Source organism: Strix uralensis, chromosome 2 (assembly GCF_047716275.1).
Source record: "Strix uralensis isolate ZFMK-TIS-50842 chromosome 2, bStrUra1, whole genome shotgun sequence".
NCBI lineage: Eukaryota > Metazoa > Chordata > Aves > Strigiformes > Strigidae > Strix > Strix uralensis.
This window is the reverse complement of record NC_133973.1, coordinates 124,390,123-124,403,360: the sequence shown is the minus strand read 5'-3', so window position 1 is coordinate 124,403,360 and position 13,238 is coordinate 124,390,123. Positions and strand designations below refer to the sequence as shown.

The following is a 13,238-nucleotide window of genomic DNA, read 5'->3' as shown; positions in this document are numbered from 1 at the left end:
TGCTCCTGATGTGAAAGGCAGCTGGGATTTTGTCCCTCAAATGATGTCAGGTTGTAGCAGGCACTTACAACTGGGGAACTAAATCAAGATTTGGGGGTGAGACTTAGTTCCAGGTTGAGATATCTGAGTGTAGATATCTACAATGTAAATTAGACATATAAACTTTTTTACTGTTAATAGAGGTTCCAGTGACTACTGACAAGATCCATGAATTAACATGTAAAATAGAAAATAATCTCACACGCAGACAGCTTTCATTTTACAAACAGCCTCTAGAACAAAAGGTTTTCTTTCCTCCCTGGTCATCCTGATGATCCTTCTGAGTGCCAGCTCAATTGGAATTAATCTTTCTGAATACTGATGACCAAAAATTGTCCTATATTCCATATTACGTTTCCACTGCCATAACGACCTGCAGGTCAGTATCTGATATATTCTAGGGTTGCATTTGCCTTTGCTGCATGGTACTGATAGTTCAGAGCCACATTCACTGCTTTTTTATGAGTCAGGCTCTCAGAGATATCAAAGCCCTCCTGTTTGATATGCTGATCTTGCTCTGTCAATGAACTGTTTATTTCATCACATTTCTAGCACCCTTCTTTTGTATCCTGGTCATTATGAAAAATAAGATTATAGTACAAAGAACCATTTCTCTTTCAAAAAAAATAATTTTTCTCTGCTGTTCAACCAGTTTTTTAACCATCTTAAATTTCTTTATTAAACCTGTTTAAACAGTCATGTAAATTTCAGCATGAATCTTGCTTGAAACCCATGGAATATCAAATATGAATTTATTTTCTCTAGAAAATGTTTCTTCTTATTAAATATTATAACAATTTAGTCTCATTCAGTGTACTTTAGTTAAATCATGTTGAATTTTACCTTATGTCCATTTGCGGTCATATCTTTATTATTCTTTCCTAATAATTCATGATAAAATCTTTGTTGCTATTGATCTTAAGCCAACATGCTTATTGACTCCAAGACATTAACGCTCATCCCTTTTTCTCCATGTTATTAGTCAGATTAAAACTCTTTTCTAAAGAGACACTGAGCTCATGTGCCAATTTTTTCAGAGTCCTTGGATGGACAACATCTATCTCCTTTGTGTAATTACAGTGAGTTTTTCTTATCCTTAAATACAGTAATGTCCAAACTATCACCTTGATCTCTCATCCATTCTTTCTCTATCTGTTCATCTATCATAATTTTTCCCTCAGCTTTTAACGAATTAATAATTTAGGGTTTTTTTCCTGAATTATCCTTAACTCTACCTCAACACCATTTCTTCTTTTATTTATGAAGCTAAAAAACCTTTTGCTATGGTATTTTCTTATTAAAATATGTAGACATACTACACAGGTGGTCTTTCTGTGACTGAGAGATATTGGCAGGGAAGGAGGAGAAGTCTATGTTCCTGCTGTGTGCAGCAAGTGTTATGTGAATAAATAAAGCATTTCGGTTTCCATCATAACCAGCCTCTGGCTTTTTTCCCAAACACAAGAAAAGGGAGAACAGATGAATGCTAGGCATTTTAAGGAAAGTATTCATTTTTGAGCCAAATAATTCACCAACAAATGTGTTTGCAGTTCCTTTGATTGAGTGATTACTCTTTTCCTCATGGATAGCAAGAGCTTTTAGCTAAATAGAAACGTAGCTGATAATATGTATAAGATTCATTACATAATCTTCCATATGCATCTAACTTTCTTTTCCTCCGAGCTCAGAATGAAAAACAGTTTTATATCAGGACTTACACCGTGTATAAGCTTTTATAATTTGTAAACACTATAGGAGTGTCCCTTCATTTGTCTGATACTGACAGTATATTGATGAAAACTATTACTGTTCTGCAAAGGCTATTGTCATACTAATGATACCATGTCCTCAGAGCATTGATCACAGAGCATCTTGATAGGAAAACAAAACTTACACCAAGAGGAAAGGAAGGAAGCTTCCATCCCTCTCAGTTCCTAAAGCAGATAGTTTCTTCAAAGGTGTGACATTATAACAAAATTTCTGGCCTTCTTATTTGTTGGAAAAGAACCCAAAACTTCAAAAATCTGATACAGGGGCATTTGCTTAATATAATTATGTTTTCTATAAAATTATCTTTAGACAAATAATGTGACTCAAATATTAATACATATTTGTTTAGAGCAAGATGGGAGATACATCATCAGGTTGCGCTAGGGAATCTGAGAGTTGACATGTCCTTCCTCTGCCCCATTCACTTTTGAAGCTATTATTTTCTTCTGCTGAGAGCAGTGAGTGGTTTCATATCTAAAGTGAATCGAAGTACATTTTTCACTGGGATGAAATTCTGTTTTCTCCACCACAATGTTTATAAACCTCAGAAAATAAAACACCATTTTTCACAAACAGAGTTAGAGAATAGGGGGTATTATTCTTTTCCCAGAAAAAAAAATTATATGCAGTCTCATATTAGTGATTTAGTTTGAGCACATTATTGAATCTTAAGCCTTTGGTAAATCACTCCTAGTTTAAATCAAAGGTAACTCAGCTTTGCATTTTAACACATCGAACCTAGAAAAGCTTCCCTTTTTTAGCTGCTGAAGACCCCAACTCAGACCTGTTAATCAAGATGATCAAAGCTCCTTACTCCTGGTTAAGTACTTCTCAAGAGTAAACCACAACATTGTCCCCTCCATGATTTATTATCATAGCCTCAAAAGGAACCTCCCAGCCGAAGAGCAGATAGAAAGCCCTCTCTGGAGTGGTATATCTAAAAATCCAATCTTCACTGGGGAAGAACCACCCACCTACTCGGTTAGACTCTTTCTCTAACAGAGGGAGGTCTTACCTTACTTTCAAAATACAGGAGAGGGAATCATAGAATACCAGGTTGGAAGGGACCTCATCTGGTCCAACATTTCCTGGCAAAAGCAAGCACTCCTTCATCTCTTCCTCCACTTCTATATGATACCTGAAAGAACTTGGTGAGGATTATCTGCTTTCAGTGCCCATGACTACTGGAGGGCTTCCAAATTATATCTCCCAAGTCCTTTGAGAGAGCCATAACCACTACTCAACCTGGGAAAGAATATATAACAGCTGCAAGCAGGGCTTGACTTAAATGCCATGTAAGAGTTGCCATGTTCCATTTAGGTTTGTAGTTCTCTGTCAGAAAAGGTGCAATCTTTATTTACTGCTGTTCCAGGGCTGCAGCTTTAACATGTAATAAATTCAGGGCCTTTGTCATTTTAGAACAGCAAAACTGTGTTAATTTTCACCTCTATGTATCTTCATGGACTTTATGATTAATACTGTATAAGCAAAGACAAATTTCGAAACTCTTAAATGTAAATAGTTGAACAACATTTCTCATTAATATGCTTCAGTGGGGTTACTTACCTAGAGAAGTAGTGGAGCTGCAATCATACAAGATTCAAGGAAAAAAATAAAAGCTGAGCTACAAAAAAGCAGATATTATTTAAGTCCCTATGCTACACTGTGTAGTGATGCCATAAATCATATTTTGACCAGTTACAATTAATTTTATGTTTTTTCTAGTCCTCTTTTACATTTTACTTCCCATTCTTCTCACATTTGATTTTTAAGGTCATTTTTTTCTAAATGGAGTAGCTGGTTCTTGATATTGAAATGTGATTTGACAATAATATAGCAGTGGAACTTTAAAGACAAATTATGAAGAATCACCTCTTTTGCTTTTTACAAAAGGTTCATTAAAATTCACCACTGATAAGTGTCAAAGGATACTAATCTACTGATGCCTCCCAGAAACTTTCTGAATTAAGGAAGGAGAATGAGCAAAATGGGTTTATTACAATCTATTTGAAACAGAAGAAAATTCAATTATCACCTTCGTCATCACTTGCTACAGAGGCAGTAGTCCTTAATCCTATTTATTAGCGCTAAAAGATATCATCACAGAATTTGGCTGCTAGGATGGGATATATATTTATATATTTATGTATTTATCCTTTTCAGGGTAACTATTCTTCCACATGGGAGCCTGAGAATCCTGAATGCTTCCAAGTCCGATGAAGGACGGTACTTATGCCAAGGTGTAAATGTATTTGGATCTGCAGAAATCATTGCATCAGTATCTGTTAAAGGTATGAAAAAATACTTTGAAGATAGTGATGATATATCTTCATTAATATTTTATTATTGCTTGGAATCCCCAGCCAACCATACAACAGCATCGTATAGGCAGAATAAAAAACATTTCCAACAAGCTAGGGAGACTAAACTCCATCTGGTCAAACACTGTATTTCTGCATCAGATTGCATACTCCAGGTGTTATATCATAGATGTATGTCAGAAGAATTAGTATTATAATTACATCACTCAGATTATAAATAATTCTATAAGTAAAAGAATCAATATACCTTTTAACATATTTTAGCTTTGGGAACTCACTTATCCCTACCTCTTTCTGCTTGGGAACAGTTTAGGATTAAAGTAATAATTGTATCAATATAAAATCTAAGGAAAGATAGTTCCTTAGAAGAGCAATAATGATCAAATCACTAAATTGCAATTAATTTCTAAACCACGTTTTTGTCATTTTTCAGCTGAATTCTTATATGATCATGGTTTTTGTTTTTAGGTGTTCAAGTTTTTTTGATTTGTTTTTCAAGCTTCCTATACTTAGTATGCTTCGAAACAACCTTTTTTATTTTCAGTGACAAAACAGATTTTCATGCAATCACAAGATTGCAGGTGTTGCAGCAGCCTTTAAAAAAAAAAAAAAAGCTCTTTCCAAGACTAATAAAATTAATTAAGTATTCCATCTCAGAAGTCCTATAGATGCTTCTTTAGGATCCTGCCCTATTACTTTCATGAAAATGGCTGTACCTTCTGTTCACCATCATCATATCTTAGTGTGTATTATGAATATATTTCCGTATTTGAAACAAACAATAAATGTAAGCTCTGAGTAGACTAAGCAGAACTCAATCGTACTATTTTGGCATTGCACTATAACTAGACTTCCATCTAAATGTTCCTAATCCTTCTATATTTCAAGAACCTACAAGAATAGAGCTGACTCCCAAGAAGATAGAGTTAACGGTTGGAGAAAGCATTGTCCTCAGTTGCAAAGCTCTTCATGACAGCACACTAGATGTCACTTTCTACTGGACACTCAACGGGCAGCCAATTGACTTTGAAAAAGAAGGTGGACACTTCGAAAGCATCAAGGCAGTAAGTGACCATGCGTTTGCCTTCTGCGTGCTGCGAACTGATAGACATTTGTATGGTTTTACATGTGTCCTGTTTATCAAATTCTGACCAAATTAAAAGATAAGTGGTTTTATTAATATTAGAAAGATATATTAGCTAGAGGAGGTACAAACTGCAGGTAACTAGAATTGCTCCAAGTAGCTTTAGTCATGAAGATACTAAATGTAAACGTACATCCTATTATTAGTGAGGCATCTGATGATCTTTATGAGGGAACAGAAAGCAGTTTGAATCAAATCCTCCTTAATTTCTTTTGCTGATTCTAAAGGCTGCTTCTATAGAACTGTCTTTCTCACAGATTGCATGGCTGTTGGTATGCCCTCACCTTCCAGTGTTTTTACTTGCCTAGCATATGTTTTAGTGTCTGAAGAACAAGGAGTATACTTTATTTTCTAACTCCCCTGCAAGAGATAGCTTCTAGCTGTGCAACAGTTATTTAAGTCAATAAGAATTTTATGGAAAAAATAAGCATACCAATTTCAAATATTACCCCTTGATTTAAAAACAATTTAATATGATCAAACTGTAGGATAAAGTAATCCAAACCGGTCCCATGTAAAATGGTTTTAACTCTTCTTAGTAGAAAGAAATCTCTTAATGTGAACAGGTTTGAAAATAGGATCTACGGTCATTTAACTCAATCTTCCCACTAATGACATGTAAATCAAATGTCTATGCTATTTAACAGAGAAAAACGAAGGTGACAAAAGTCAGGAAATTTTAAAAGTTAATGTATCTAATTTGAGTACAATGTAGCAAAGTTAACTTTGCATTTAAAATCTTTTCATCTGTAATCGATTTATTCTTCTGCTTGCTCTTATGGAAATCATACTATATCCACTTTGTAGTGTGGGTTGCTTTTTTTAAAAATTGGTTTTACTTCTATAAGCTTTTTAATTGAAAAACATTAGAAAAGTGTATCTTAGTGTGAAGGTTCTTCATCTGAGGAAGTCCAATACTCAAAATCCAGCACTAAATACATAGGAAGGAAAAACACTCTTTTTTTTTTTTTTTAACTTCAAGGTTAAAACATTCTTTGATTCAAGAAAACATCCCAACTATAATTTAACTTCAAGTCATTTCCAAAAATTTGAAATCTAAAATGTGTTACATGGTTCTTTCAGTGTGTTTCCGTACCTTTTGTGCCAAAGGCAATTTTGAATCACTGAGAAAAATCCTCAGGCTAGGAAATTTCCAAAGTAATTTCTCCTATCAAAGAATAGCTAATTTAATGTAATTTTGTTTATTTTATGAAAACAGTAGATCTTTTTTGTAGATCTTTTAACAAGAATTCTTCAATAATTTCATTTCTACAAGAGAAGGCCCTAAAATTGATAGGAGTAAGGCTCATTCAAAGTAGATGACATACTGGAACTATTTTCAGACAAATATTCATGTGAAACTCACTGAAATTACTGATTCCTTTTATTGTCCTGACATGACTAAAATTTTGTCAAAATGTAGTAACTTTAGCCAGCTATTTTAGTATGAGTTTATGACTTCCTTCTCACTGTGCTGCTAGAGTCACTGTTACTTTACAAAGTGAGAATAGTATTAATAACTCATAATGGAGTCAATGCTCAATGTCTAAATGACTAAGTGGATTTAAAAAGATGTTTATTAAGTAAAAACCTGGCATCTTTGTTTTCAGAGGCGCACAAGTAATTTTTTTTTCCTAAAACATACTTTTTTACAAACAGCAAACTTCAGCTGATCAGAAAATAAAATGAGGCTGAAAAGAAGGCATTGCATATTTTGCAAAATATTACAAGATTAGATTCTACCTTGTCACTGTTAAACCAGTACTGAAATAGTGAAATACTATGCAACTCCAAAGAAATACCAAAATGAAGCATCAAGACCCTGATATTTTTAGACTTGAATAGCTTCATTTGCCTTTACAAGATTGCTCACACAAGAGCTGGTCAGTCCATGCTTCATTTATTTGCATTCCTAGCTCATTTAAGTGTCATGTCATTTCTTTTCTGGTTTTCACTCTAAAGAGAGAATGGAAGGGTAGGCTTGGATCAGCTGAAAGAGGGCTGAAAATACCTATTAACATGTTACAGACAAGATGGGGCGGGAACATTCCTTTTCAGAACAGAGATACCAAAACATGACCCTGTTAAGACAATTCTCACTGAATTTTCTGAATCCTGTTGGAAACATGACATATCATTGTTCCTCTTTGAAAGTAGTAGTTAAAATATATGTAATCTCCACCAAAAGTCATATCTTGATTTTTGCATTGTCCTGAAATGAAAATGAATCGAGAGATGCAAAACTCAAAAGTAGCAACTGCAATTTTTTGTGTTTTGACACAAAAACTCTGTAATTCCCATAGCCACTTGTTTGTGGAATGTTGTCAATTTTATCTTATTATCATTTCTGCTAACCACATAAGCATATGAAATTAATCACAAGGACAAAAATTTATTTTTTTACTTCCTTAAAACCTAAGGCATGACCAGGTACTAGGGGAAAGCAATAAAATAAAATAAAACTCTTCTGTTTTCCCTATCATGTAGTCTCCTTTAACCTAACCAGTTTCAAAGGAGTAATACACAATGTGGTAAAGACACAGGTTTAAGTATGCAGAAAATAAGATCTTGAAGAAAACTTGAAATCTGATAGAATTCCATCTACATCCATTATTTTGCATTTCTGAATTATTTTTTTTTTAATTGTATGAGTTGAATCCTGAACAAAATGCTTTTTAATTCGATACATTTAAGAAAAATAATATCCTTTGTGTGCATGAAGTTATAGAATCATACATCCATTTTGTTCTGCACACACTGATACTTCATCAGATAAAAAAATGTTCAGGTTGGTTTGGGTTTTGTTTAGTTGTTTGAAAGCCTGACAAACTGAGCATTATTTGAATGGGTTTTGTTAATAACAAAACCATTGTCAAACTCTCACCACTGGTTGAATTGCTTGCACTTTCACTGTGACAGACCCAGGTGTTAAGTATGATGAACATTCTGATGCTTAATGCAGTGTTATAAAAGCTATCACGAAAGTAACATTTATTTGGGCTGTAGATAAATTTCCACTTGCTAGAATTGCACACTCCCCAGCAATTACAACTAAAAGGAAGAGGAAAAGCTTCTCTTAATAACACATTGCTTTGCTTGTTTTTAAATTATATCTGTAGCTTTTGTAACAAAAAATGTGTTATCATTTTTCATACTGAGAACTAATTTTTATACAAATGTAAGGTGTTTTTGCTGTTATTTACTAAGCTATAAAGGATTTAGTACCTATAGTAATTTAGGTACTTCAGGGGCTTGCCTGCCAAGAGGATAAGTGTGGTAAGGATGTCAAGTTGAACAAAGATATGCATGAAGGGAATATTAAGGAAAGGACACTGAATGCCACTGGAGTGAGAGCTGCAGACTGCATTCTAGGAAATGAAAACATCCCAAATGTTGTGTATGCATAAATCCACAGTACACTTGGTAGCAGACCAATAGTGCAAAGGATTACATATACACAGAATCCTTTGGCACTGGAAAGGTCTTACTTTGTCTACCAAAAGACTCGATAACATCTTAGGGTCTGTGTGGGGTAATCTTTGTAATTAATAGAAACAATTTTACAAGGAAGTCTGAATTGCCAAGATTTCCTTCTAGCAACACCAGTGATCACTTGGACACAGAAAATAGAGAACTGCTTGCTTTTACTAGGGTAACTTTAATTTTCTGTCTTTTGTGCTAAACCCAGAAGTCCTGTTCAAGATTCTATTCAGAATTTTCTTCTCTAAGATCTCCACTGACCTTAATTTTCTCCTAGCAGTACCCCTTTTCTAGTTGAAGACAACTGATTTTGTGAGTGGATTTTCATCCAGCTATTGTCATTCCAATTCTGTTTGAAAGCTGATACTGTTTTTATGGCAGCCAAGCAAAATTATTTATTGTGGTTATCCACAGACTGGTAAGCAGCAGAATTGCTCTTAGTGTCCCTCACCTTGACCTTCATGAGTACCTTTCAGACTCAGGAAAGTGATTTAGTCTCAATATCTTCTTGGTTTTTGATCTTAACTGAAACTGCCACCATGGGAAGCAATAAGCACAACTTTCCATGTTGTATTTTATAGTGGTCATTTGTTCACATGGAATTGAATTGAAATCTACTGTCTCACTTAAAAAAAGGCAAGTAGATACAGACTGGACAATACATTAACTACTCTCTAGCACTGGAGACATCAATTTGTGATAACCTAGAACCTGTGAGAGAGCATAACTTTGCACCTTTCCTTACATTTTTAAGTCTCCCCTTAGTTTGTTTTAGTACTTTAATCATATTTCAGAAGTTATGATTAAAATTTCCTAAGTGTTTTCTAAATAGGCAGCACTAAGTTCTACACTACATGGAATCAATTTAAACAGCAGGCTGTTAATAATAATGTCTTTCCTCTTTATTGGACATAAAACTAAACAAGACTAATCAAATAGGGGTTTTATTTAACACCCTCCCACCTCCACATACTGAGGAAAACAGCAATAGTTGCCAAAAGTATGGTAGAAGATACGTGCTCAATGCACAGAGAATTTCTGTTCAGGGTAATACTGCCGTATCAATCTCATTGCTATCAATTTGTTTCACTGTTTGTTGCAATACTTTCCTGTTGATGGAAGAGGCTGAACACAGCCATTACTGTCAACTCAAATCTCCAGATATTTCAGCCCTATGCTCATTACCAGGTTTTGCCCATTTGTCATGCTACAGCAGTTAAATACTTGAGTGATCAGAAGCAGTTTCAAAATAAAAAATGTATCTTGTCTTTTGGTAGCACAGCTTTCTTGTAAACTAAGGAGGGTACAAAATGGAATAAGGATTTCTGGTCAAAAAAATTTGAAATGTGTGGTTTATGACCAGTAACTACAAACAAAAATCTGAACACAATGAAGATCACAGTCTAATAATGCACTTTACCATGTGTTGCTTCCAAGATATAAACAGTCCCTGTGAACTGGTTGAATTTATAGACATACCTGCATGCTGCATTAGAACGAGACACTCCGAACATTTTGTAGAATCAAACAAATACGTAAACTGGTGTACCCAAGTGCTTGTGGCTTTGCCTATGAATAGAGAGTAAGGGACAGAGATGGTAAGTAACATTTCCTCTATTTAATTTTACTTTGCATGAGGGAGATAACTGAGCATTTTGGAATATGTGAGTCTTTTAACATTCCTGAATACCAGTTACTATAAAAAAATGATTGTAATAAAAAAGTCATGAAATACAGTCAGATAATTTTTACACTGCATATTCTAATAAGTATTTTGTACCTTCCCTTTTTTCAAGAAACATTCTAAAGAGAAAAATCTTGGGGTAAATAAAAGATAATTCATGACAATCCATTCATTCCCCTGTTTACTTGCAGCTTGTGGATCATTTAACTACTTGGCACAATGTTAATCTGGGTTATAAGAGCACAGTTGATTGAACCCCTGATCGATATCAGCCTTCCTAACACTAAGGCCTTCAGTTTGCAGCTCTGCTGTCTGTTTTTCACTTGCAACTTTACAACCTTTCTCCTGAGCTGTTGTGGCACTGTTTTCCAGAGCCTTCCTGGCAGTATTTCTCCCTTACATTGCTGATCTGGTTTTGTTCTCATGGCCTTGCACCTGCAAACTCAAATCATGTTGTTATGGTGGGATCTCATGGGCAGAAGTTCCCACTGGCCTGAAAATCACCTCTCCCTCGTGCCCCCTTTCTTTGTCTCTTGTTTTGTACATCAAACCACAGTGTACAGTGAAGTAGATAATGGTCATGTAAATACTTAACAAATACAATCCAACAATGTATGTGCTCAGAAGCTTAAAAATCAATCACTGTGCAACAATTGATCTTAATTAACATATTCCAATCAACATTAGCTTATAGGAAGTTTGAGTAGGTCCCAAAGAAAGGGTTACAACACTAGGTAAAAAAAAAAAAAAACGCAAAAAGTAATCCTCATCATCATCTTCCTCAGTGCCACCTACTGCACTAAAGAGAGCCTCAAGAAGAGAATACTCTTTCTGGCTAGCCACCAGGAAGAGTTTTCCATTTTCCTGTTCTCTTTCTCTCCTCATTGGCTTTTTTATTTCTCATTGACGCACCTTTCTCTGATAGAGTTGATGTGTGCCATCATCTGTGGACACTACTAATAAATCTCTGTTCACATAAGACTGTCACAACATTCTTCATGCAGCACACTAATGAAAACCCAATTACATGTCTGCTCTTCATGCTCCATGTTTTGATGTCTTCTCAAAATGGCACACTTGTCTCAGATGGGTTTTGCTTTCATTTCTGTCACCTTCATTCATCGCTATAACCACTCTTCCACTCAAATCGTATGTGTAACTCCATGCTCTCTTTTGCCCTCTTTCTGCCTTTTTAAACAGGAGCACAGGTACCCCATATTATTTGGTCTTTTCTTCCTTTTTCCTCCTGGTGATAACAGCTGAGATATAGAACATTAATTTAGGAACATGAGTGTAGTAGGCCTCTCTGTCCTGAAGATCACCATTTCATATCCCATCTTTTTTTCTCATTCCTTCCCATTTTCAATGCTTGTCTATGTTTTCTTTAATCCTTAGATTTCACAAAACTACTCCAGTAATGACATAACTACCTGGCATCTGATACTCATTTAACTTCATCTCTTCCTCTGCCTTCTCTCAATAAAATGAATCAAACTCATTTACAGCAATTCAAGTTGCAATTTCATGTCCTCCCTATCCACTCCCAACACCTCAACGCTCTCTGGCATCTGCTCCCAATCACCAGTGTTCACCTAAAACAACTGTGTTCATTATTCTTGCTTTCTCTATGCAAACTGCTCAAAAATACTGCCACTGAAAGGGTCCACACCTCCCCTGAATAATTCTTATGGACCTACAAACCTTGAAAATCATATTTTTTACTTCTTATAGATGGGGAAAATGTAAATTGTATATTATCAGGTATCCCTCGGTCAATCTGCATCAGCCTGGATACTACTATACTATCATGCACACTCTCTAGAGAGGTGTACTGCTTTCTGGGGGCTCATATCAAGGATGTCACTGAAAGACTACCGAGCCTCATACACTCCACTATTATCTGCTGCTGTTGTTTCCCGTGGGCACCAGTGATACAGCCAGGAGGAGCCTGAAGAGTATCAAGAAGGATTACAGAGCCCTGGGAGCAGCAGTAAGGGACTCTGGAGCACAGGTAGTTTTTTCATCAATGCTCAAAGTCAAAGGGAGGGGGTTTGAAAGGACCAGTCCAATCTGTTGTATCAACAATTGGTTATAGGACTGGAGCCACAGCCAGGGGTTTGGCTACTCAGACCATGGGACTCGCTTTGAGAAACCTGGTCTACTGGGGGCTGATGGGGTCCATCTGTCAGAGAAGGGGAAGAGCATCTTTGGTCATTGCCTTGCCCAGCTGGTGAAAAGGGCTTTAAACTGAAGTTGACAGGGGAGGGGAACCTCAATCCATCCCATTCCTACCAGTTTGTTTCCAGTGCCAGTAATAGATGCCCAGAGTCTGGAGAGGGATCACAGGTCAGCAGGAGAGCCCCTGAAGAGCAGCACCAAGAAATTTCAGCCACTCCAGACAGTAAGTCAGTTTCAATGGGGGCCCCACTTAAATGTCACTATGCAAATGCACATAGCATGGGGAATAAACAAGAGGAGGCGGAGACATATACACACCTGCAGTGCTACAATCTTATTGGCATCACAGAGATGTGGTGGGATGTCTTCTATGACTGGAATGTTGGAATGGAAGAATACAGTCTCTTTAGGAAAGACAGGCAGGGGAGACGAGGAGGGGGTGTCACCCTCTATGTCAGTGACCAGCTGGAGTGCATGGAGCTCTGCCTGGGGATGGATGAGGAGCCGACCGAGAACTTATGGGTCAGGATTAAAGGGAAAGCAGGGGCCTGCTACACGTGGGGGTCTGCTACAAACCGCCTGACCAGGAAGACCAAGCAAATGAGACCCTCTATAGGCAGAT

At 36.2% G+C, this 13,238-nt stretch overlaps 1 protein-coding gene across 6 annotated transcripts in view; it reads left to right on the top strand.

Moving 5' to 3' along the window:
- CNTN5 (contactin 5) overlaps positions 1–13,238 on the top strand; it is a 666,666-nt gene that overhangs the window by 589,570 nt on the left and 63,858 nt on the right. For all 6 annotated transcript variants that reach the window (XR_012627723.1, XM_074860212.1, XM_074860211.1 and 3 more), the window contains 2 exons: positions 3,973–4,100; positions 5,019–5,194. Coding sequence is in view for 5 of the 6 variants with exons in the window: in XM_074860212.1 (XP_074716313.1) it covers positions 3,973–4,100; positions 5,019–5,194 (304 nt within the window). In the remaining variant the exon portion in view is untranslated. The remainder of the gene's footprint in view (positions 1–3,972; positions 4,101–5,018; positions 5,195–13,238) is intronic.